Source organism: Poecilia mexicana, unplaced genomic scaffold (genome assembly GCF_051168715.1).
Source record: "Poecilia mexicana isolate PSO_F unplaced genomic scaffold, ASM5116871v1 scaffold_3, whole genome shotgun sequence".
NCBI lineage: Eukaryota > Metazoa > Chordata > Actinopteri > Cyprinodontiformes > Poeciliidae > Poecilia > Poecilia mexicana.
Window position 1 is genome coordinate 35,439,724 of NW_028263372.1, and position 19,806 is coordinate 35,459,529.

At 38.1% G+C, this 19,806-nt stretch overlaps 1 protein-coding gene across 3 annotated transcripts; it reads left to right on the forward strand.

Moving 5' to 3' along the window:
• The first annotated feature begins 1,349 nt into the window (after positions 1-1,349).
• On the forward strand, positions 1,350-5,245 carry LOC106927586 (beta-1,3-galactosyltransferase 2-like). 3 transcript variants are annotated; one of them, XM_015003256.2, is made up of 2 exons: positions 1,350-1,581; positions 3,278-5,245. In XM_015003256.2, the coding sequence occupies exon 2, from the start codon at positions 3,285-3,287 to the stop codon at positions 4,536-4,538; it is 1,254 nt and encodes a 417-aa protein (XP_014858742.2). In that variant the 5' UTR covers positions 1,350-1,581; positions 3,278-3,284; the 3' UTR covers positions 4,539-5,245. The 3 variants fall into 3 exon arrangements, with proteins under 3 accessions (XP_014858742.2, XP_087860636.1, XP_014858740.2); XM_088004510.1 differs by having other exon boundaries at positions 1,376-1,581; positions 3,455-5,245; XM_015003254.2 differs by having other exon boundaries at positions 1,376-1,581; positions 3,504-5,245.
• The last annotated feature ends 14,561 nt before the right edge of the window (positions 5,246-19,806 follow it).

The window sequence follows — 19,806 nt, forward strand, 5'->3', positions numbered from 1 at the left end:
AGACTCGGCACGGTGTTGATTTAACTCGGCCAGATTTGCCGTGTGTGTGTTTTTAGAGAATCTTTGAAACCCAGGTTGGTCCTGCTGATCAGAAAATATGGAGAAGATAAATTAATGTCAATCTGAAGTGAACCTAAAATTAAACTGATTTCATATCATTTAGGTCAGGTCCTCCAGGACTACACTGCAAAAACACAAAATCTTACCAAGTATTTTTGCAAATATTTCAGTAAACTTGAAATTACTTACAAGTGACAACTAACTTACAAGTAATCTTTCAGCAAGATATAGGAGCTTGTTTAAGTCAATAATACTTGAATATCTATAAAAATACTTGTTCCACTGCCAGGTCCAGAAGGATCTTTGAATATTTGGAAGGAATGAGAAACTGCTGATGTGATGAACTCAAATAACTAAATGTTGTGGAGGTGAATTACAGTCATGAGGATTTTATTCTGATCAGAGAAAAGCACCAAATGAGAATCACAGATTTTAGGTTCTCCCTCTCTGAACGGACAGACTGGATTTTGATCTGAATAAACATCTTATTTTTTATGTGGAAACATTTATTATTGATGCATTTTCAACCTTCAAACAACTTTAAGCTTGTCAAGCTTTAAAAGAGAAAACTTAGTTTTTTTAATCAAATCTTTTTCAAAATAATTAATTATCTTTAAGGGAAGGAAAACACTGTTTAACTCAACTCTTTGGATTGTTTCATGCATTTTGCTGAAGTATAACCTTAAGATTCAGATAGGTAAGCTTTTAAAATAATGGGTAACTTTTTAAAATGTGATTAAAAGTTAGAGTGGTTGGATGCAGATGGAAAGTTCACCAGACATATTTCACCTTCAGCTAAGCTACAAACTCTCCTCCCTTTCTGCAGCCTTCATTCTAGTTTGACCTTTAACTTATTTTACCTGAGCTTTTACCTGTTTTGTTTGATTGTAGTTACCTTGAAACAAAAACATGATGCAGCAAAGAACTGATGTCTCCAAAGGTTTTCTCCACAAGACACTTTTTAAAGTGCTAAAACCCCCTGCTGAGCAGCTCCAGCAGCCTGGTGTTTCCTTTAAAAAGTAAACCAAAGGACAATCTGCTGTGATGTAAATTTATAGGTAATCCTTCAATGTCATTAGCTGCAGGTCAGGGAATGTTCAGCAGATCCATGTTTGGGGAAGGGATTTTTTTCAGAGGGTTTTTATCAAGTAGGTTCTGTAAAGTGTTGAAGTACTTTGGCTTAAATTGATTATTATTAGGAAAATGTTACAGATTCCTTTCTGAGTCAAAGAAAACAAGTTTTGATTGGTGTCATAAATCGGGGACCCGCCTTGCGTAAACATCTGTGGGTTGGACACCTCTGCGGCCAGCAGCGTTTCCACTCTGCGCCGTCTTTTACGTTGAGTAGCCTCCATATTTATGTGAGACAAAACACACAGGATCAGCTTCAGGGGCAACGCAGTTATTTAAAGCAGGAGCAAATAAAGGTGCGGCTGGTGACCTGCTGTTTGGAGCAGAAACACAGAGCCCTGATTTAACGAGGCAGACAGTGGAGCGCAGCTCTGCCACGGCTGGACAAAAGTACGTAGGTTTTCTTTTGTTTTTCACTATCTGCTCTTGGCATTTACGGCGTACCATACAGAGAAGCTGGTGTGAAAGGACAGATTTGCTCTGCAGCGTTAAAGCTGGCAGACCACAGTGATGTAATTAGTGACATTATCTGGTCAATCAAAGTCTTCCTCCCAGATTTGTTACACGTTTTCTCTCATTCTAATTATGCTCTTTTTAATAACCATACAGTATTATTTTTTTCTTATGTTGTAAATTTGGCCTGTCATTCTTAATTTTTGCTTTTAATATTTTTAACTGACGGTGAATTTGCAGGCTTCCATTTTAGTGTTTGTGAGAACTTGAGAGCTTCCTCTGCCAACCTGGGAACGAGTTTCAGGCAGGATGTTGGACTTAAGTGCTGCAGAGTTAGCAGGTCTTTAACATTTGCATATTTTACATTAAACTTTGAATGTTGTTACTTGACTTTGGCATAGAAGATGACTGATATGGTCGATGGACGATAAATTGCAGCTGCTGTTAGTTTCTGAGGAGGACATTGATGTGTCTGACTGTGGCGGTTGCAGCTTGTGCAAAACGTTTCCTGAGGTTTGGATGGTCTGAAAAATATGAAAACCACCTCAGATTAACCAACTCCCCCAATAGGTATTGTGTAGATTGTACTTGTTTAATGAATAAAAACTTAATTAAGAAGATAAATGGCTTTGATTGGTCAGAATTGTTTGTATTTTATGAATTTGTGTTCATGTAAATCTTCAGCCTTTATGTTGTGGGTCTGATGGCTTTTGTATTTCAGCCCTGCTTCCCTGCTGGCTTTTTCTTGGTCAAACCCCAAGATTTTCTTTAGATAGAAAAATTATTTCTTATTTCAATATATTTCACCAAGCCAGTTTATTCTTTCAGTTTGTTCAGTACTTGAGTTTTGGATTTGCTTTGCACTTTGTTTTATTTTATCGTCTCGTTCTAGTTTATTCCCCGTTAGCTCAGTTTCTCCTGTTAGATTTGGCACTTATTTCTGTTATCATTGAAACAGAAATGATGACTGTTTTTTTCTTAGTCACTTTGCCATTTTCTCCCCTTCATCATTTGTCACTGCTCCCATCACAGCTGCAGTCAGTTTCCCTGATTACTTCCTTCATCATCTCCGCTCTGCTCTGCATATCTTCCTCTCAGACTCTTTACTGGCCGTCGGTTCCTTCAGTTTGCTCTGTCTGTGCTTTGCCATTGGTGCTTGTTCTGAGTTTCCAGTGTCTGTAAGTGTTTTAGACCTTATTCATGAAATCATGGCTCATATGACAACTCTACTCTGTCTGCACCCTGCATGTCTGTAGTGTTTGAAGCCCTTCATGGTCTCGGCCCTCCGGATCTACGGACCTGATCCGTCAGATCAGACTCTCCTCTCATCTGCTCGTCTCTCCACCATGGGGAGAGACTTTATATCTGGTCTGAACTCATCTTTTTAGATTAGACTATTCGTCTTAGTTAATTTCTTCCCATCTCTTTTCACTCCACTTCTTTTCCAATTGTTCCTTTTGCTTTAAATTGTCCCTCGAGTGTCCTGAAAGAAGCTTTCAGATAAAATGTATTATTACTATAAAATATTTATTTTAACCACTTTTTCGATTTCTAAACGGTAATCTAAATGCTTTGGTAATTCAGAAGGATAAACATTAATATAACGTTTAAATTTCTTTCATTTGGTTTCCAGACAGAAAATGAAGAACAGTGATAGACCTTTTACTCTGTCACGAAACCAATGCTTCTTCTTATTTCTGGTTCTTGGAGTTGTGTTTTTTTCCTGCTGCACAAATATAAGGAACTCGGAACCTGATTGGAACTTTAAATGGTTGATGCAAAATAATTTGACAAAACTCTTCACATTCAGGAACCACAGCTTCGTCACAAACAACTTATCTGCATATCCTCACCTTCAGGACATTACACCTGAGCCACTGACTCAACGTATGATGCAAAACAACTCAACACACACCGCTGCTGAACTTCCTGAAACCAGAAGCGTCACCACAACGCAGGAGCCATCGACTCGACAGCACAGGACAGTTTCATCACGGGCCACCAAGAAGACACTAGAAACCCAAACTGGCCAGCGGACAGCGGCTCCTTACGTGTCTCCTGGACCGTACCTGGTGGAGTACCCCTATGAGTACCACTTCACTATCAACGAGGAACTGAAATGTAAGCAGGAGAAGCCGTTTGTGGTTCTGATGGTACAAGTGGCGCCACGCAACCGAGCTCATCGCGACGTCATCCGTAACAGCTGGGGAAGCGAGAAGCTGGCTAACAACCAGGTGGTGGCGCTGTTCTTCCTGCTGGGGATGCAGACTGGAGACGATGCAGAGCAGGTCCACCAGCAGCTGCTGCAGGAGAGCAAAGAGCATCACGACCTGATCCAGGGAGACTTTGTGGACTGCTACAAGAACCTGACCATAAAGACCATGGTGATGCTGGAGTGGCTGAACTCCTACTGCTCCAGCGCCGCTTACGCCATGAAAATCGATTCAGACATGTTTCTAAATGTTCCCAATCTGGTCAACTTGCTCCTCAAAGCTCCCAGGACAAACTACATGACCGGCCTGGTGGCACACGGAGGAGCTGTCTCCAGGGAACCCAAGTCCAAGTTCTACGTGCCTGTGGATCTCGTCAGCGATCATTTTTACCCTCCCTATGCTTTGGGTCTGGGCTACATTTTGTCTTTGGATCTCACCACAAAGCTCATTGAGGCTTCCAGACACGTTAAACCTCTTTACATTGAAGATGCTTATTTGGGCTTATGTATGAGACACCTGGGTATCCGTCCAACAGACCCCCCAAACTGGAACCTCTTCCGTGTTTTCCCTTTGAAATACAGTCGCTGTGCGTACTCCAAGGTCATCGCCACCACAGTTCCAGAAAATATGGATCGTGTGAAGACTTGGAAAGACTTTAAGAAACCAGGTCGGTACTGTTGAATAATAATAAAAAAAAAACACTTTCAACACTTTTTGATTCCACAAAATATTTGTGTAAGATTTCAGAAGTCAATGTTCCTATGAAACAGAACAAGCTAATTTTAGCTTAATGCGGGAAAGATGAAAAGATTAAGTGCAGAAGTAAATGATGGTCACCAGTAAAACCAGTTTTCATTTGACTTTTAGTTGTGTAACCATTAATTCATATACATATATTTTAAAATGTATGTGCATTAAATTAGAAAAAAATGTTAGAAAAACTAAGGAAACAAGTGGGAAGCATGAGCTTTTGATTTCTAACCTTAACATTTTATATTGTGAGTTGTTACTGAACTGTACAGATTAAAAACAGTGAGTGATTAAATGTGTGTGAATAAGTGCTAATTGTGAAATATATATTTTGATGAGTTTGGGAATCTATATTTCTGTGAATTAAAGTTGTCAAAAAGTTGAGAATCGTAAAGTAGTAAAAGCTCCAGTTTGCAGACTCCTGAAAATTCAATTACTGTACAAGATGGAGTAATTTCCATATGACATAATTAGTTGCTAAGTATTAGTCTTTTAGAATTACATAAAGGTTCAATGTATTTTCTAAGGGTTTCATGTAATTGACCAACACAAATAATGGCATAATTGTGAAGTGGAAGTAAAATTCTGAAAGTTTTTTGAAATTATTCAGAAATAAAAATCTGAAGTATTGGGATCAATTCATCCTTCGCTCCAATTAATGTTGCTCGTGTTTTTAGCTGGTGTCTGCACAGCTAATTGCTGGAGGTTTTGCTCAGTATTTAAACTCAGTGGGATTGGACAGACGTTTCTAAATCTCTTCACAGATTTTTAATAAGATTTAAGTCTGGACTTTGACTTGGCTGTTCTGACAGATGGATGTGTCGGGTTTTTATGGAGAGAAAATCCTCAATATACCCGTCATGCGTAACACTGGATTTGTAATCTGTGTAAGTATCTTTGTGTGCAACTTTGGATAGTTATTTCTGTGAAACATGATTTGTAAACGGTAAAAAAAAAAAGTGTGTAACTCTGGGTACTTGTAAATATATGGGGTAACACATTATGTGAAGGGGTGTGCATAAGACTGCCATGACATCTGTCATGAGCATGAAGAAGTCTTTATGAATGTTTGACTGTTGTCATGAAGTGTCATTCAGTAAATAATGACACTTTTAGTGCAAAGTTGCTCTAAAAGTCCATTAAAAATAACAACTTTGCATTAAATTGGCATTATTTACAAAATCATGCAAAGTTGGCACTACTACTCATTCTAATTTGACATCTCTTGCTAACTGCTGCCACCTGGTGGAGATGAAGTAAATGTAGCAGCTCCCCAGCGCTTGAATTAATTTGCGCGGGTGATTTTCAAGGTTTGTTTATTTTCTTTGATGCGGATCGTCAGTTACCACACCCATCTCAGTCATCTCAATCACCTTGATCACCTCAGTCACCGTGAAAACTAAGAACATACAAATATTAGAACATAAACAAACTTACAACAAAATAAAACGTACCTCGCTGCTTTCACCGGGAACACCAAGTGTTGATTGTACCAAGCACATCTTTGACAGTTTGTTCAAGTCATTCATTGGTATAATGATTTCCCAGCTTTTATAGGGCCTGCCCTCATTAGCTACGGCAGCCCGTAAGGTATATAACAAGAAACCCCAAAACTTTACAAAGCGCAAATACAAACGAACAAAACAAAATACAAACCACCAACAGTGGTAATCAAAACAGACAAATATCATTAAGCAATCTGCAACATCCTTAATTTAGAAAATTCACTTGAAATAATTTACAATAAATAGTCTACAAATTTAAATAATTTAGGTAACTTATTTTAATAGCTCACTGTCCATTACAGTAAACTACAAGCTATGACAACACAGACATTCTGTATTTATGTTATATATACCGGTATGTATGTATGTATATTAACCATTGGCCAAATCTCACCAATCACGACATTAGTGGTAACATGGGACATGACAGACAGACAGACAGACCGTCTCATACCTTATTTGGAAATGGGACTATTGCACTCCAGAGGTGAAGGGGGCGCACCTCACAGTCTTTAACAAATTTTATAACTTTCTCTGTACTTCTTAATCTGCTCCTAAGTTGCATCTTTCCGGGTCTACTATTGCCTCTAGCCTTTATATTTATTAACAACATACTTTTTTATTTTCTTAACAATGTAGAGCTAATTAAATGACACTAACAAGACCTTTATGAATTATGAATAACATCTCTATATTGCCATCAATTATTGGAGGAATAAAAGAAATAAGGAGACATGAAAAGCAACATGATAATAAAACCATTTACAACGTATGTATAAAAAACTTAATTGGCAAAAATTCAATAATGAAAAATTAATTAGGTTCACAGAAGAATAACAAATCAGATACAAGTAAAAATGTACATTTTTGCTTTTACAGTGCCATATATATTATTCTGAGAGACTTTTTGTTGGTAGTTTTATTTGTAGGAGAAATAAGATGAAATTATTTAGTCTATCGAGGTGAAAAATTTCCTTCGACTCTAAAATGATAAAATAAAACACTATTTACCTGACATTCAAAGTATTCCTAAAAGTTTGTCTGTTAGTCTGCAGCTCATGTGACCAAACCGAGGAGACGAAAAGTTACAAAAACTCAACATTGTCTTCTACACAACCTCTAGTTGGGTCACCCCTAAAGCAATAGGTCTTCTTAAAAAATAGTCTCTCTGAAAATCTTTATTAAAAATATAACCAGTGTTTTCAGCACAGTTGAGCTGACTGTCCAGGAACAACCCAAAAAATTTTAAAGTTTAAAATTTGCCACCGTTTCAACAGGTTGGCCATCGAGAGAAACTGGAACCATTTTGAAGTCTTTTTTAGGTTATTTAATTAGCTCTACCTCTTTAAGAAAATGAAAAATTAATAATAACGACTTTGTGGTATTCTGAAATGTAATTATATTAGTTACCACCCACCGCCACTAGAGGCAGTAGTAGACCCAAAAAGATGCAGCTAAGGAGCAGATTTAGAAGTTCACCGAAAGCTTTTATTAAAAACTGTGAGCTGCACAGAAGAAAATAAGAGAAGTTCAAATACATACTGAGAGCGAAACTCCTTCCTAAAGATGAAGATATATCACAGATTTCAAAAGAAAATAAAAACGGGAGCACGGATAATATAGGAAATAGCGCCCTCTTCACTTCCGGAGTGCAATGGTTCCAGTTCCAAATACGGTCTGAGACTGACAGTGCTCCGTCCCGCCCCTTTCTGTTTGCTGCAGCGACGGCCTTTTCATTAAATAAATTTCACATAAAATAAAAAATAGTAAACATCAAGATTTTTTTAAAATCCACAGCTTATTTTACCAATCACAGTATTTTAAGATCTAAAACGAAATGACTCCAGGGAAAGGCTGTGAGTGGCAACTGGCGGTCTGTTTCTGGAAACACTTCCAACTTGGTTATTTGAAAAATATACCGTTTATTTACTGCAAAAAGAGACAAAATACTAACTTTTCATTTTACCTTAGCAGGTGTCTTTGTTGCCACTGCAGGTGAAAGAGGTAAAAATAGTTTCTGTTCCTTTTGAGCTGCAGCAACTATAAACTCAGCAGATATTCAGAACCTGTTGCTACAGCTCAAAAAACGCAATGAATTGAATTTTAAGTATATTGGTTGAAATAATTGTCAACTAATTTAGTTATCGACTAATTGCTAACTGTAGTGTGCAGACTCTAAATCAGGCCATTTTCTGAAAGAACAATACAATTACAGCAGTAATTTTGCAAAAACTCTTAAATCCTGGGTTAAAAATAACCCAACCTGTAACCACAATTGGACCAAGCCAACGCTGGGTTGTTTTTATGAAACAGAGCTGGATTGATGGGTTGAACCAGCATGCTGGGTTTGGGAAACTATCCAAAGATTAGATTAAATTGACCAATGGGTTGAAACTCTTAACCCATTACAAGGTTTATTATGCCTCCATATTTGGAGAAAAAAAAACATTTAAAAAGTGGATTAAAAACAATCTCACGGCCTGAAAACTACTTTTATATCCATGTGATACATATATACAGCTATCACTTAGAAATGTTACAAAGCCTATGATGAAAAGTTTTTTCAAGTATTTAATTAAATCACAGCTACTTTGTGATCATTTGGTCAGGTGTGTTACATAAAGGCAACAATTAATTTAAACAGTCTTTTAGAACAAACTGCATGTAAAACTTTCAGCCATTAAACAAGAAGTAACTTTATCAACACTTCAGTATTTTTGTAGCATGAGTGGTTAAAGTAAAAATGTATCCACTCATTCTGATGATTAATCGATTAATCATCAGAATAATTGATTACTAAAATAATTGATAGTTGCAGCACTGCTTTTGAGTTTTATTAAAAATAACTTGCTGTTTATGTTCCTGAATGAACAAAGTGAAGTGGTTGGATTTGAAACATTTTATTCTGGAAGACCTCAGGCTGTCTTGGGACGGACGGTTCTGTCTGGTTTTAGTTTCTAAAGTCTCTCACCAACAGGTCAAAGGTCAGGGATAAACGGCTATTGTCAGTTTCTTGTTGTGAATCTCACCCGGAAAACAGAGCGGCTCTCAGGAGTTTTCATTGTGCTAACAGCTCAGTTCAATAATTCAGCGCTCCTCTGTATGTATGAATTATTGAGTCCACATGGCAGAGCGTGTTCTGCGCTGTGGAACCGCGTGGCTGAATATCTCTGCTCTCATCAGGAACATCCAGCTCCTCTGAAGCAATCGGCTCCCGCCGTCAGGAGAATAGATTTAAGTTTCTGCCACGTTCAGTTCGTGACGGCAGGTTGAGATCGGATCTGGGAGCGACGTCTGACTTTCAGTGTAGAACAACATTTCTCCGTTTATTCAAAGTGTGAAGGAACATTGTTACAGAGAACTGACCGGTTTAATGAGACGTGATTAGAAACACAAATAAAAAGACTGTTTCTACATATTTTCAGCAGGTTCTTTCTTCTATTGGAGATGTTCAAAGTCAGATATTCTGACTTCAAGGACATTCTGCTGAATTTTGCAGTCTGGAAGTCTAAATGTAGATGGGAAAAACATACAAGTATTCGTCTTGTTTCAAGCACAAATATCTTGAATCTAGAAATAACTCAGAAATTATTGACTGTAGGGTTTGTACACTTTTTCCACTGTGAAAGTCAAGCACTTTTCAAGCATTATGATCATAAGTTTTCAAACTTTTCCAGCACAGCACTTTGGACAAAAACAATACAAAAGGACTAAAAAAGAACCTTTCAGATCATTATTTTATGGTATAATTTATCACTGATATTAATAATGTCTTGTGATGGAATTTTACCCTTTACAGCAGGGACAAGAGAAACTAAAATATAACAAAATTTCACATTTTCCCACATACCTGACTGGAATTACTGGATTCCAGTCAGGTATGTGAAGAATAAAACTCAAAAGCAGTGCTGCAACTATCAATTATTTTAGTAATCCAGTCGAGAAGAAAACACTGATTTAACACACAAAAAATATTTTAATATGTTTGTACAACATTTAAAACTAACTTTGATTTAAATTACACAAATCGATAATTAAGCTATTAGGAATAATACATATTCATTACACAGAAACAATCCAAACAAATCCTGTTTATCTAAATCACCTTCCAATGCTGAACCAAAATAAACAAAGTCACACAAAAACTCTAAAAATGTTCCTGTTAGGTTTCCTTGTGTTTAGCAAATAGAAATAAATTTGGTAATTGTTTCTGACCTGAAACAATGAAGGTTAAGTCTGTTTTAACTTCACACAGCGAGGAAAAATATAATGAAAATGTAACTGCAAATGTTTCCCAGTTTTAGGCTTTTAATCATATGTTAGATCACACTTCACTACAAAACTGCAGTTTGAATATCAGGCACTTTCAAGGACTTTTACAAAGAAATTCAAGCATTTTCAAGGATTTCAAGCACCAGCAGAACCCTGTGAAGACGGCAGACGGGAGTTTAATTCGGAGCTGATTGTTGTGTTTTTGTTGATGATGGTCACATAACGTCACTGAGAGTCAAATTAAAACCTTCTCAGATGTTCCCGCACTGCAACCGAGCCACACGGTTTCACTTCTCCAACGGAGTGTCGCGATCATTTCATCACATCCTGCACTGATGAAACACTAAACTACAAAGGGAGCTTTTAAAATTATAATGCCTTGCATTAGTGCTCAGTGGGTTTCTTTGAATCTAGATGCATTTTAATAAGTCATATTGCATAAATTAGGATTTCAGGGAGTTCAGTTTGGCACAGGAAGCATTTTAGTACCGACATTTAGGAACAGAATTCTCTCTTCAGTGATAATCTGTGATCTACTGTGTAAAATACAAGTGAGTGTGTCGGATTAAGTTCAGGTGTACGCATTGGCCTTTTTTGACAGGAGTAATTCCTGCAGGGCAGCGTACCACAAGGGGGCGCCACCCCAAGAGGAAAATATGTATCCATGTTGCATGAAAGTTGTTTTTTGCAGTAAGTGCAGAGTTGGATAGTAACTAGTTACATCTAATCATTTACAGGGACTTGAGAAACTTTTTAGAAAAAGTGTACTTTTAGGAGTATTTTTACTATGCTGTACTTTTTACTTTTTCTTGAGTAATTTTATTATGAAGTATTTTTACTCTTAAGTAAAATTTCTGGATTTTCTACCCACTAAATGAAAATCAAACATGATTAAATCAAAGATCCACCAGACACAGACACACACCTGCAGTTTATGTTAAAGTTTCATAAGTTTTTTATTGACAGAAACTGATTTGGAAACATTTTATTTTGCCTGATTTTGTTATTCTTTGTTATTTATATGAATTATTGTCATTTTGTTCCTTAAAATACCAAAACTTCCACTTAACTTTTTAGTTTGGTCTCTATAATGATGTAATTTTAAATGACTGATAATTTAATCAGTTACTTGAGTTGATTTTTTGCCTTTTTTACTCTTAATTTAGTAATTTCTTGGATGGATACTTTTTACTTTTACTTGAGTAAAATATGCTGAAGTAGTGCTGCTCTAACTTGAGTATAACTTTTGGGTTCTTTGCCCACCTCTGAGTGAGTGGAGAGTGAATATGAACATGCACTAAGAGCTTAAAATAAATAATAAAAAAATATATCACCTCAGCTCTAAAAATGCAGATTCTTACTTTTTGAATCTGGCTTTCAAGACAAGCTGGACAAGTTTTTTACATCTTGATGAGACAGAAATGAGCAAAATATGCGAGGAGATCTCCTTAGGCAGTTTACTGCAGGTGAAAGAGAACTGCCAGCTACTTCGCTCTGCTAAATAATCATAAAACTCAGCTCTTTTATTTCATCTTAACTAATTAGGATGATGAAATCTGGAGCAATATTCTGCCACAAAATTCTTCCAGGCAACTCTTGCTTTTGGCAAAAAAAGAAAAAGAAAATACGATGATGAAAAGGTGGAGGTGGATGCAGCAAGAAAAGGCTGCAGTTCAGTTCAGGAAGTTTACCTGCAACATACTGTGCATGCTTGTTGTCCTTTGGGAGGATCTTGAAAAATTTTAACAAAACAATGATGTGTACTGGATTTTGATACACAGTTTATGATAAAATAAATAAATGCACATTTAAAGTATTCTATAAAACATTTTTCATAATATTAACCAAAACAAAAAGGAAGGTTATTTTTCCACAATCCTCTCATACATATTTTATATGCAGCAGTTCTGAGCTGAACAGTTTGGATCGCCTCGGTTTGAACAATCAGGGAGAAACTCTGGAGGACTTAAAGTAAGAGCTGCTGAAACTTTACATGAGCTGAAAATATTCATAGCAACATGCTAAGGTTCTGTCTATGCTAAAAAAAATCTCCAAACATCCTGAAATGTTCTCAAGAAATGGAAAGTTCTGGAATGTCCTAGTCAAAGCCCAGGTCTGGGTCTCACTGAGATGTAGCGATGTGACTTGACATGGGTTGAGCATTTGAGAAAGGTAAAGAGTGAAGAAGAAGAAGAAGAAGAAGAAGAAGAAGAAGAAGAGTCAGTGTCTCTCTGAAGTCATTCTGGGCAAAGACGATGACACTAGCTATCAGGGGGAGGGTGTACAAACTTTTTCCTAGGTTAGAAAAACACATTTCTATTTATCCTTTGCTTGAGCAAAAACAAAGTCAACTGTTTTACATGCAGATAAAAAATAAATTTTCACATATCAAACAAAACAGTTACAATTAAACGTATGTGAACAATTCTAAGTAACAAACTGAGTATTTATGTATTTACCTGGGTGTCTTTACTTTTCAAATAAATTTAGATTCCAAAGCATTTTCATCTAATCAGCTGGACTTTAAAAAATATCTTAGATGAAGATGATGATGAGGAGGATCACACAGCGAGAGTTCATGTTGGTATATATTTTCATTTAAATTAAAAATATTTAACTTTTAAAAAAATGTAATTTAATGGCCTAAAGCACAAATTCATAAACTGATTTTCTCTATTTAAAACATCTAAATGATTTTTAAGCAAATATTTGATTAATATAAATAATAAAAAACTAATTATAAATGTATATTTTGAAATTATATATTTTACTACACTGAATATTTTTATTATAATTTATTATTTTGAAGATGCAAATATAAAAGAAATAGTTGTTTTAGAACATTTTAATGTTATATATGTAATTAAAGTGACAATGAGCTGAGGGCCCCCGGCCTTTGAGATCTTCTGATCGCCCCTGCTGCTGCTGAACCTGCATGTCAAACTCATTTTCCAGTTAAAACTCCGCGGATCGGCCGCGGCTCCTGTTTGGGTCTCAGCCTCCAGAGAGGGCGGGCAGAGCTCTCCACAGCGCCGCCCTCCCTCTCCTCCAGCCCGGCTGCTTCTCCTCCACGCTGCGCCGCTCCGGACCGGGTTCCTCCTCCTTCCTCTGGATTTCTGTCAGATTCTTTGCTTTTTTTTGTTGCTGTGGGGGATTTTTTCTTCTTTCGGTTCCTGAATGGAGTCGTCCCGACAGGATTCGGTGACTGACGCGGTAAGGAGTCGCTCGCAGCCCGGTGAAGCCGCCGCGGAGACCCCGCTCCCCGCAGCGGGCAGGACGCACAGCCGCTCCGACTCCTCCGGGTCCAGTCAAAGCAAAGGTAGGACCGAATGATCCGCCGGACCGCACATGAGCCAGGCAGCAGCTGCAGCTCCAAACCCGGTGAAGTGAAGAAAATGATTAATTGTGTCCACATTAACGACCCCACGGGCCACGCAGACTCCTGCTGAGCTCCGAGAACTTGTCCAATCCGCTGAAAGGCCATGAAGGTGGCCATGGGGTTCCATCTGGACCGTTAAGTTCTCTAAGTTATTGGACCTTAATTCAACCACCGCCGTGACGGTACCGACGCTTTAACTCGCTGTGCAGTTGATGATGATGAATTAGTTCAGTTTCTGACAGAACAACATGTGGTTTCAGCTCTGATTGTCAGAAACTGATTCTTTTCATGCTGTTGCGTCCTTTAGTTTGGTTCTGTGAATAATCCTGGATCTAATCTTGGAGGGATGGATGGAGGGATTATCGGACTGATGGGTTAATCCAACATTAATCCAGTTGATTGACTAATTATAATGGAGACAATGTGGAGTACCTGGGTGCCTCCCAGTTTAGAAACATGAGAAATTAGATCTGAACTGTGGTTACAGGTGAGAGTGAGAGCATAGCGAGTGTCTCTGTGTTGACCTTTGGACTGGTGACCTGGATGGATGGATGGATGGAGTGTTAAACAAATCTGAATCTGCTCTGATGTCATAATCAGCCTCTTAAAGAGACGGAGTCCCTATTTAATTCCCTCTGGTCTGTTTCTGCTGATGAACCCCATCATCTCTGTCAGACCCACATGGCATCCTGTGAGGTCACGACCCCTGCAGTCGCTGCTGCCGCTCGGCGTTGGTATGCCGCCGCTCACACGGAGCTTCATTGAGTTTCTCAGAGCAGAGCCGGTTACGTAACAGCTGCTGAAGTGGAAAAAAAACCTCCCAGTGAGTGTGTGAGCTGGGAGGAACTGGAGACGAACGGATCGCCTTTCTCTCCCCGAGACTTTGAGCCAAAAACCGACGGCGAAGGCCGGAGAAAGTAAATACAGGCGGGTAAATAAAACGTCCAGAGGGACGTCAGTGGGTCAGACGCCGAGTTCGGTCCGATCAGCTCCCCGACGTTTACCCGGAAAGAAACAGAATCAGAAAACCACCACGGCGAATGAGGCCAGAAATAATGATAAAAATAAAACTCAGCCAAAATCTCTGAAAAATTCTAGAAAAATCTCAGAAATTTCTGAGTTTGAAAAATTGAATATTTGCTAGAAGAAAACCAGAAATTTTAAGATCAATCTCAGAAACTTTTTAGATGAAAACTTGGAAAATTTTCAAAAGTCGAAAATTTAAATAAGGTCGTAATATTACAAGAAAAAAGTCAAAATATTATAACATTATTGTCCAAATTCCACGAGTTATTGTCTTATTATTTTCTCTTTATTGTTGATATACAATGACTTTATTTTCACATTATTTTGACTTTAATCTTGTACAACTTTATTCTTGAAATCTTACTTATTTGTTTCAATATGGCTCCAACATCCTGTTGTATTTCAGGATTGTTTCCATCAAGCAAATTTATTGTTATAATTTCCAATTTGTGCAGTTGTGCATTTGGGTTGTTTTCTGACGTCCTGGATGAGTCGCTGAAACTCTTGGAGTAATTTTGGATCTTCCTGAAAAGTTTCACTGTTTGCTTCATTTGTGTATAAATGTTTCCACTGTGGTTCTCTGGAGTCCCAAAGTCTTAAAATGGCTCCCAAACCTTTTCAGAAAGCTTCGTTTCTCACATCTTCTTGAATTTCTTTAGATGAGGACATGACATGCTTCCTTTTGAGATCTGTTCGCCTACTTCATGTTGTCAGACAGGTTCTACTTAAACGTCTGGTGGTGATCAGGCCTGCATTGTTTTGTGAAATTGAGCAAAATTGTGGTTGATTGCAGCTTGCAGAACCATCTGTGTAACTTTTCCGTACACAGTCAGGTTAGTTTAGATGAAACTTTGTATTTACTCGGGTTATTTACATCTGTTTGATCTGAAACATTGAAATGTGACAGGAAAAAAACAGAAAAAGAAGAAATACCTCGTTATTTACAAGATCTGGCAGAGTTTATGTCTCGTTTATAGAATCATTTGAAATGAGGGTTTGTGGATTTGCTGCTAGAAAATCCAGTAAATAAAGTAAAGGCCAAGCGTTTAACTGGTTTCCATGAGCCCACCCTTTAGTCGTTAGGACCTCGTTTAATTGGAGCGCTGGTGATGCAGACGAAAGCGATTTGGGCTGAAACTTTCCACGGATCCATCCGTTATGTAACAAACTGTGTTGACTTCCTGCTGAGAAAAACGCTTCTCCTTTGAATTGACAGTAGGCAAACCAGTTTCTCTGCAGTTTGTTTTACTGGAAGGGGGAAACTTGGAACTGGGAAGTCAAAGCCTAATGGCTGAGCAGCCATGAAAACCCACATGGCACCAGAACAAGTCGGAACATCCGAGCCCGATCCTGCAGACGGGTGGTTTTACTGCCCTGCAGCCCACTTCGGCTAACCTGATCTGAGCGACGATGAGAGCGCAGCTCAGGTTAATGCTCGGGGTTTGCAACTCTGATTTGCACACAAATGTTTTCACATTTTAATGGCAGCTGAGACTTTGGAAAAAACTGCTATAAAAAATCATTTATTCCTTCAGATGTAACTTATTAAACAGGACAGCTTATTCTAACTCCACTTTTTCAGCTTCTAAACACATTGTGTTCTTTGAGTCTCCAGAAATGCAGAAAGGCTTAGCCTCTCTTGGTGTAGATATATTTATATTATGTTTGTTTCACATTCTTCAGTCTGTTCAGTTTTTTCTTTTCCCTATTTATGTTTTTTTAACTATTATGTCGCAGCATTTGCTGCTAAACAAGGTCACAGACTTGCAGTTAACAAATTTAGAAAATTACATTACAGATTTACATTACATTGTGCTTTCTGCTAATGTTAGCGCTGTGTGCTAGCTTTTATCTCCTTTAGGACATGATCGTACTCATGTTTTATTAAACAGTCTTGCATTGTTTAGCCATTTGTTTTTCTTGGGGAACAGCTGGTCTAAATGCTTTCAGTGACGCTGCTAGCATTAGCTAACTTGCTAATTGACTTGTACAGAAAAAACTGAGTTTCAAAAGTTTAAATTTTTCAACTTTTCTCAATTTCTGAGATTAATCTCAAAATGTTTGAGTTTTTCCTAGCAGATTTTGGATTTTTCAAACTCAGATATTTCCATGTTTTCTTCTATAAAATTTTGAGATTTATCTCAAAATATTTTATTAGCTTATCAAGACATTTTCTTGTTTTCCTTAATTTTCTTTCTTTCTTTTTTGCTGAAATGTACTGATTTTTTCTATTTAAGATGGTCCTAATGCTCCATTGTAAATTCTACCTCAAGTTCAATAAAATTTGCATTTTAATAAATAAATTAGTACTGTATACATAGCCTTATTGGGGCCTGCCAGCAATGCATAGGGAGAGCAGTGACTGACCTGCAAAGCAGGTCAGACACTGCCTCCATGCATTGCATGGCAGGCACCTATTGTTCTACACCCAATAGAATGTCTCTTTATTGGGGCATGCCATTAGCAATGCATAAGGAGAGCAGTGACTGACCTGCGAAGCAGGTCAGTCACTGCCTCCATGCATTGCATGGCAGGCACCTATTGTTCTACACCCAATAGAACGCCTGGATATTATTATTATTATAACAACTTCTTCCATTACCGTTAATGCGGCTCGTACCGCTGCGTGCCCACCCACAAAAGTGGTATCAAAACGTGTGTCTCGATCCCGGCATTGGAGCTATTACTTTTATTGGGGATCGGAGTTACGACGGCGACGTAAAAAGCGAAAAACGAGCGAAATTTCCAACTGCCGAAACCTTAGAGTGTAACTGAAACCAACTGCCGCTTTTTAGAGTGAGAAAAAGAGTGGAATTTTGACCCCAAAATAATTTTGAAATCGCTCTCATGGGTGCAAAAATTGCTCTATTGGTATGAAAGTCGGTCATGACATTGATACGAATGCCTGCTCCGGTAAAATGTTTTCAAAATTTCCCTAGGGCTTATGGTTTTCGGTCCAGGTGCTTCAGAGCAAAGTTTTGGGACAGGATAACTGACGCTCCTCTCCAGTGTTTTACATACATTTCTGAAAAATCTCTGAGCTCAGCGCACACCATTTTTCTCTCATCACTGCAATTACTGTGATTGAGCTACAGATATGAATCGCGGTAATAGATGAGATGAGAAATAGCCCTCTCATATGCTTCAAACGGTTTTTGGATCGGACTTACGGAACCCGAACGGGAAGCAGTCGTTCGGACTGCTTTTTCCATTAAAACTGACTGGGTGTCTCATAAAGATAGATAAGTCTGACACACACAGGGCACTTTCATCACTATAGCAACAGAATGCAGAGAGGGAGAACTGCTGGGGTTTGGACTACAAAGACTCTGTAGTTCTAAATATGGCGGAACACTTTAATGCAGAGGGCAGAGCAGAAGGTCAGAACTACAACATGGCGGAACACTCAATTATTACAGAGGAGGCCTGAGCTGGCAGTTAGAACTACTTCCTGTTTTGGGCATTATACAGGTGGATTAACCAAACCACTGTTACACATTGGATTAGTGTGGTTATGAAAATTAAGTTTACTGAAAGTTTCAAAATAAAACTCTGAAAATTGCACTGACAAAAGTGCATCGCCGTAGGCGATGCAAAAATGAAAATCTTTTTTTTATGTTTTTTTTCTCAGGATAGTGAACTGCCTTGCGCAGCAAGGCAGTTCATTAACATTAGCATTTCATGGTTGTCTTAAAGATTGCAACAGAATCCAGAGAAAGGCTGCTGGTTTGGACTACAAACCAGCAGCCATAACTGCCATAACTGTAGTTCTATCTATGGCCAAGACTCAGTTAAAATAGAGGCCTGACCAGCATGTCAGAACTACAACATGGCGGAACACTCAATTATTACAGAGGAGGAGTTGGCTGGTATTATAAACAACTTGTGCTTTGAGCATTATATAACTGATTTAACCTGATCACTATTACACATGAAATTAGTGTGGCAATTTCAAATGAAGCTTATTGAAATTTTTCAAAATAAAAGCCTTGACAATTTTTACATCATGTAATTGCTCTTTTTACATACATTTCTGCAAAAAGTTCTGAGCTCAGCGCACACCATTTTTCTCTCATCACTGCAATTACTGTGAATGAGCTACAGATATGAATCGCGGTACTAAATGAGACGACAAATAGCCCTCTCATACGCTTCAAACGGTTTTCGAATACGTATCACGGTTCCCGAATGGAAAGGAGTTGTTCGAACAGCTTTTTGGAGTGAAACTGGCTGGCTCAAACAGATAGAATTGTTTCTCCCCCTGTCTGGAGAAACACAGGGGGAGGCTTGGTCACTATAGCAACAGAACACAGACAAAAGCCAAACTGCTCCTTAGGACTACAAAAACACCATCTTTGTAGTTCTAAACACGATGGAACACTTTACTACAGAGGCCTGAGCAGAAGGTCGGAAGGTCAACATGGTGGAACCCTCAATCATTACAAAGGAGGGCTGAGCTGGCAGTTAAGAAGTAAATAATGGTGGAACTCTGACTTATTACAGAAAGAAGGTGAGCAGAATGTTATAACTACAGACAGGGCAGAATGTTCTGGGCATTATATATAAACTGGTTTAACCCAACCACTGTTAGATATTGGATTAGTGTGGCCATTTAAAATGAAGCTTACTGAAAATTTCAAAATAAAAGCCTGAATATTCCTCTTGGGCCTTTATTATGTTTTTCTCTCAGGTTAGTGCAGAGACAACTACAGATTTAAATCGTGTTTCCATCGGAGACAAGAAATTGCCCTCTTATATGCTTCAAAAAGTTTTCGGATTGCTCTTATGGATGCTGAACAGTAAGCCGCTTTGATCAGAAAAACTAACTGCTTCAAACAGTTAGAATTCTCTCTCCCTGTGTGTCTCACTAACATGATAGTTGAGCTGCTCTTTAGAACTACAATGACTGAAGGTCAGAACTACAACATGGCGGAACTTTCAGATACCACAGATTAGGGCTGAACTGGCATTTAGAACTACTTGCTGTTTTGGGCATTATATAGTTGGATTAACCCAA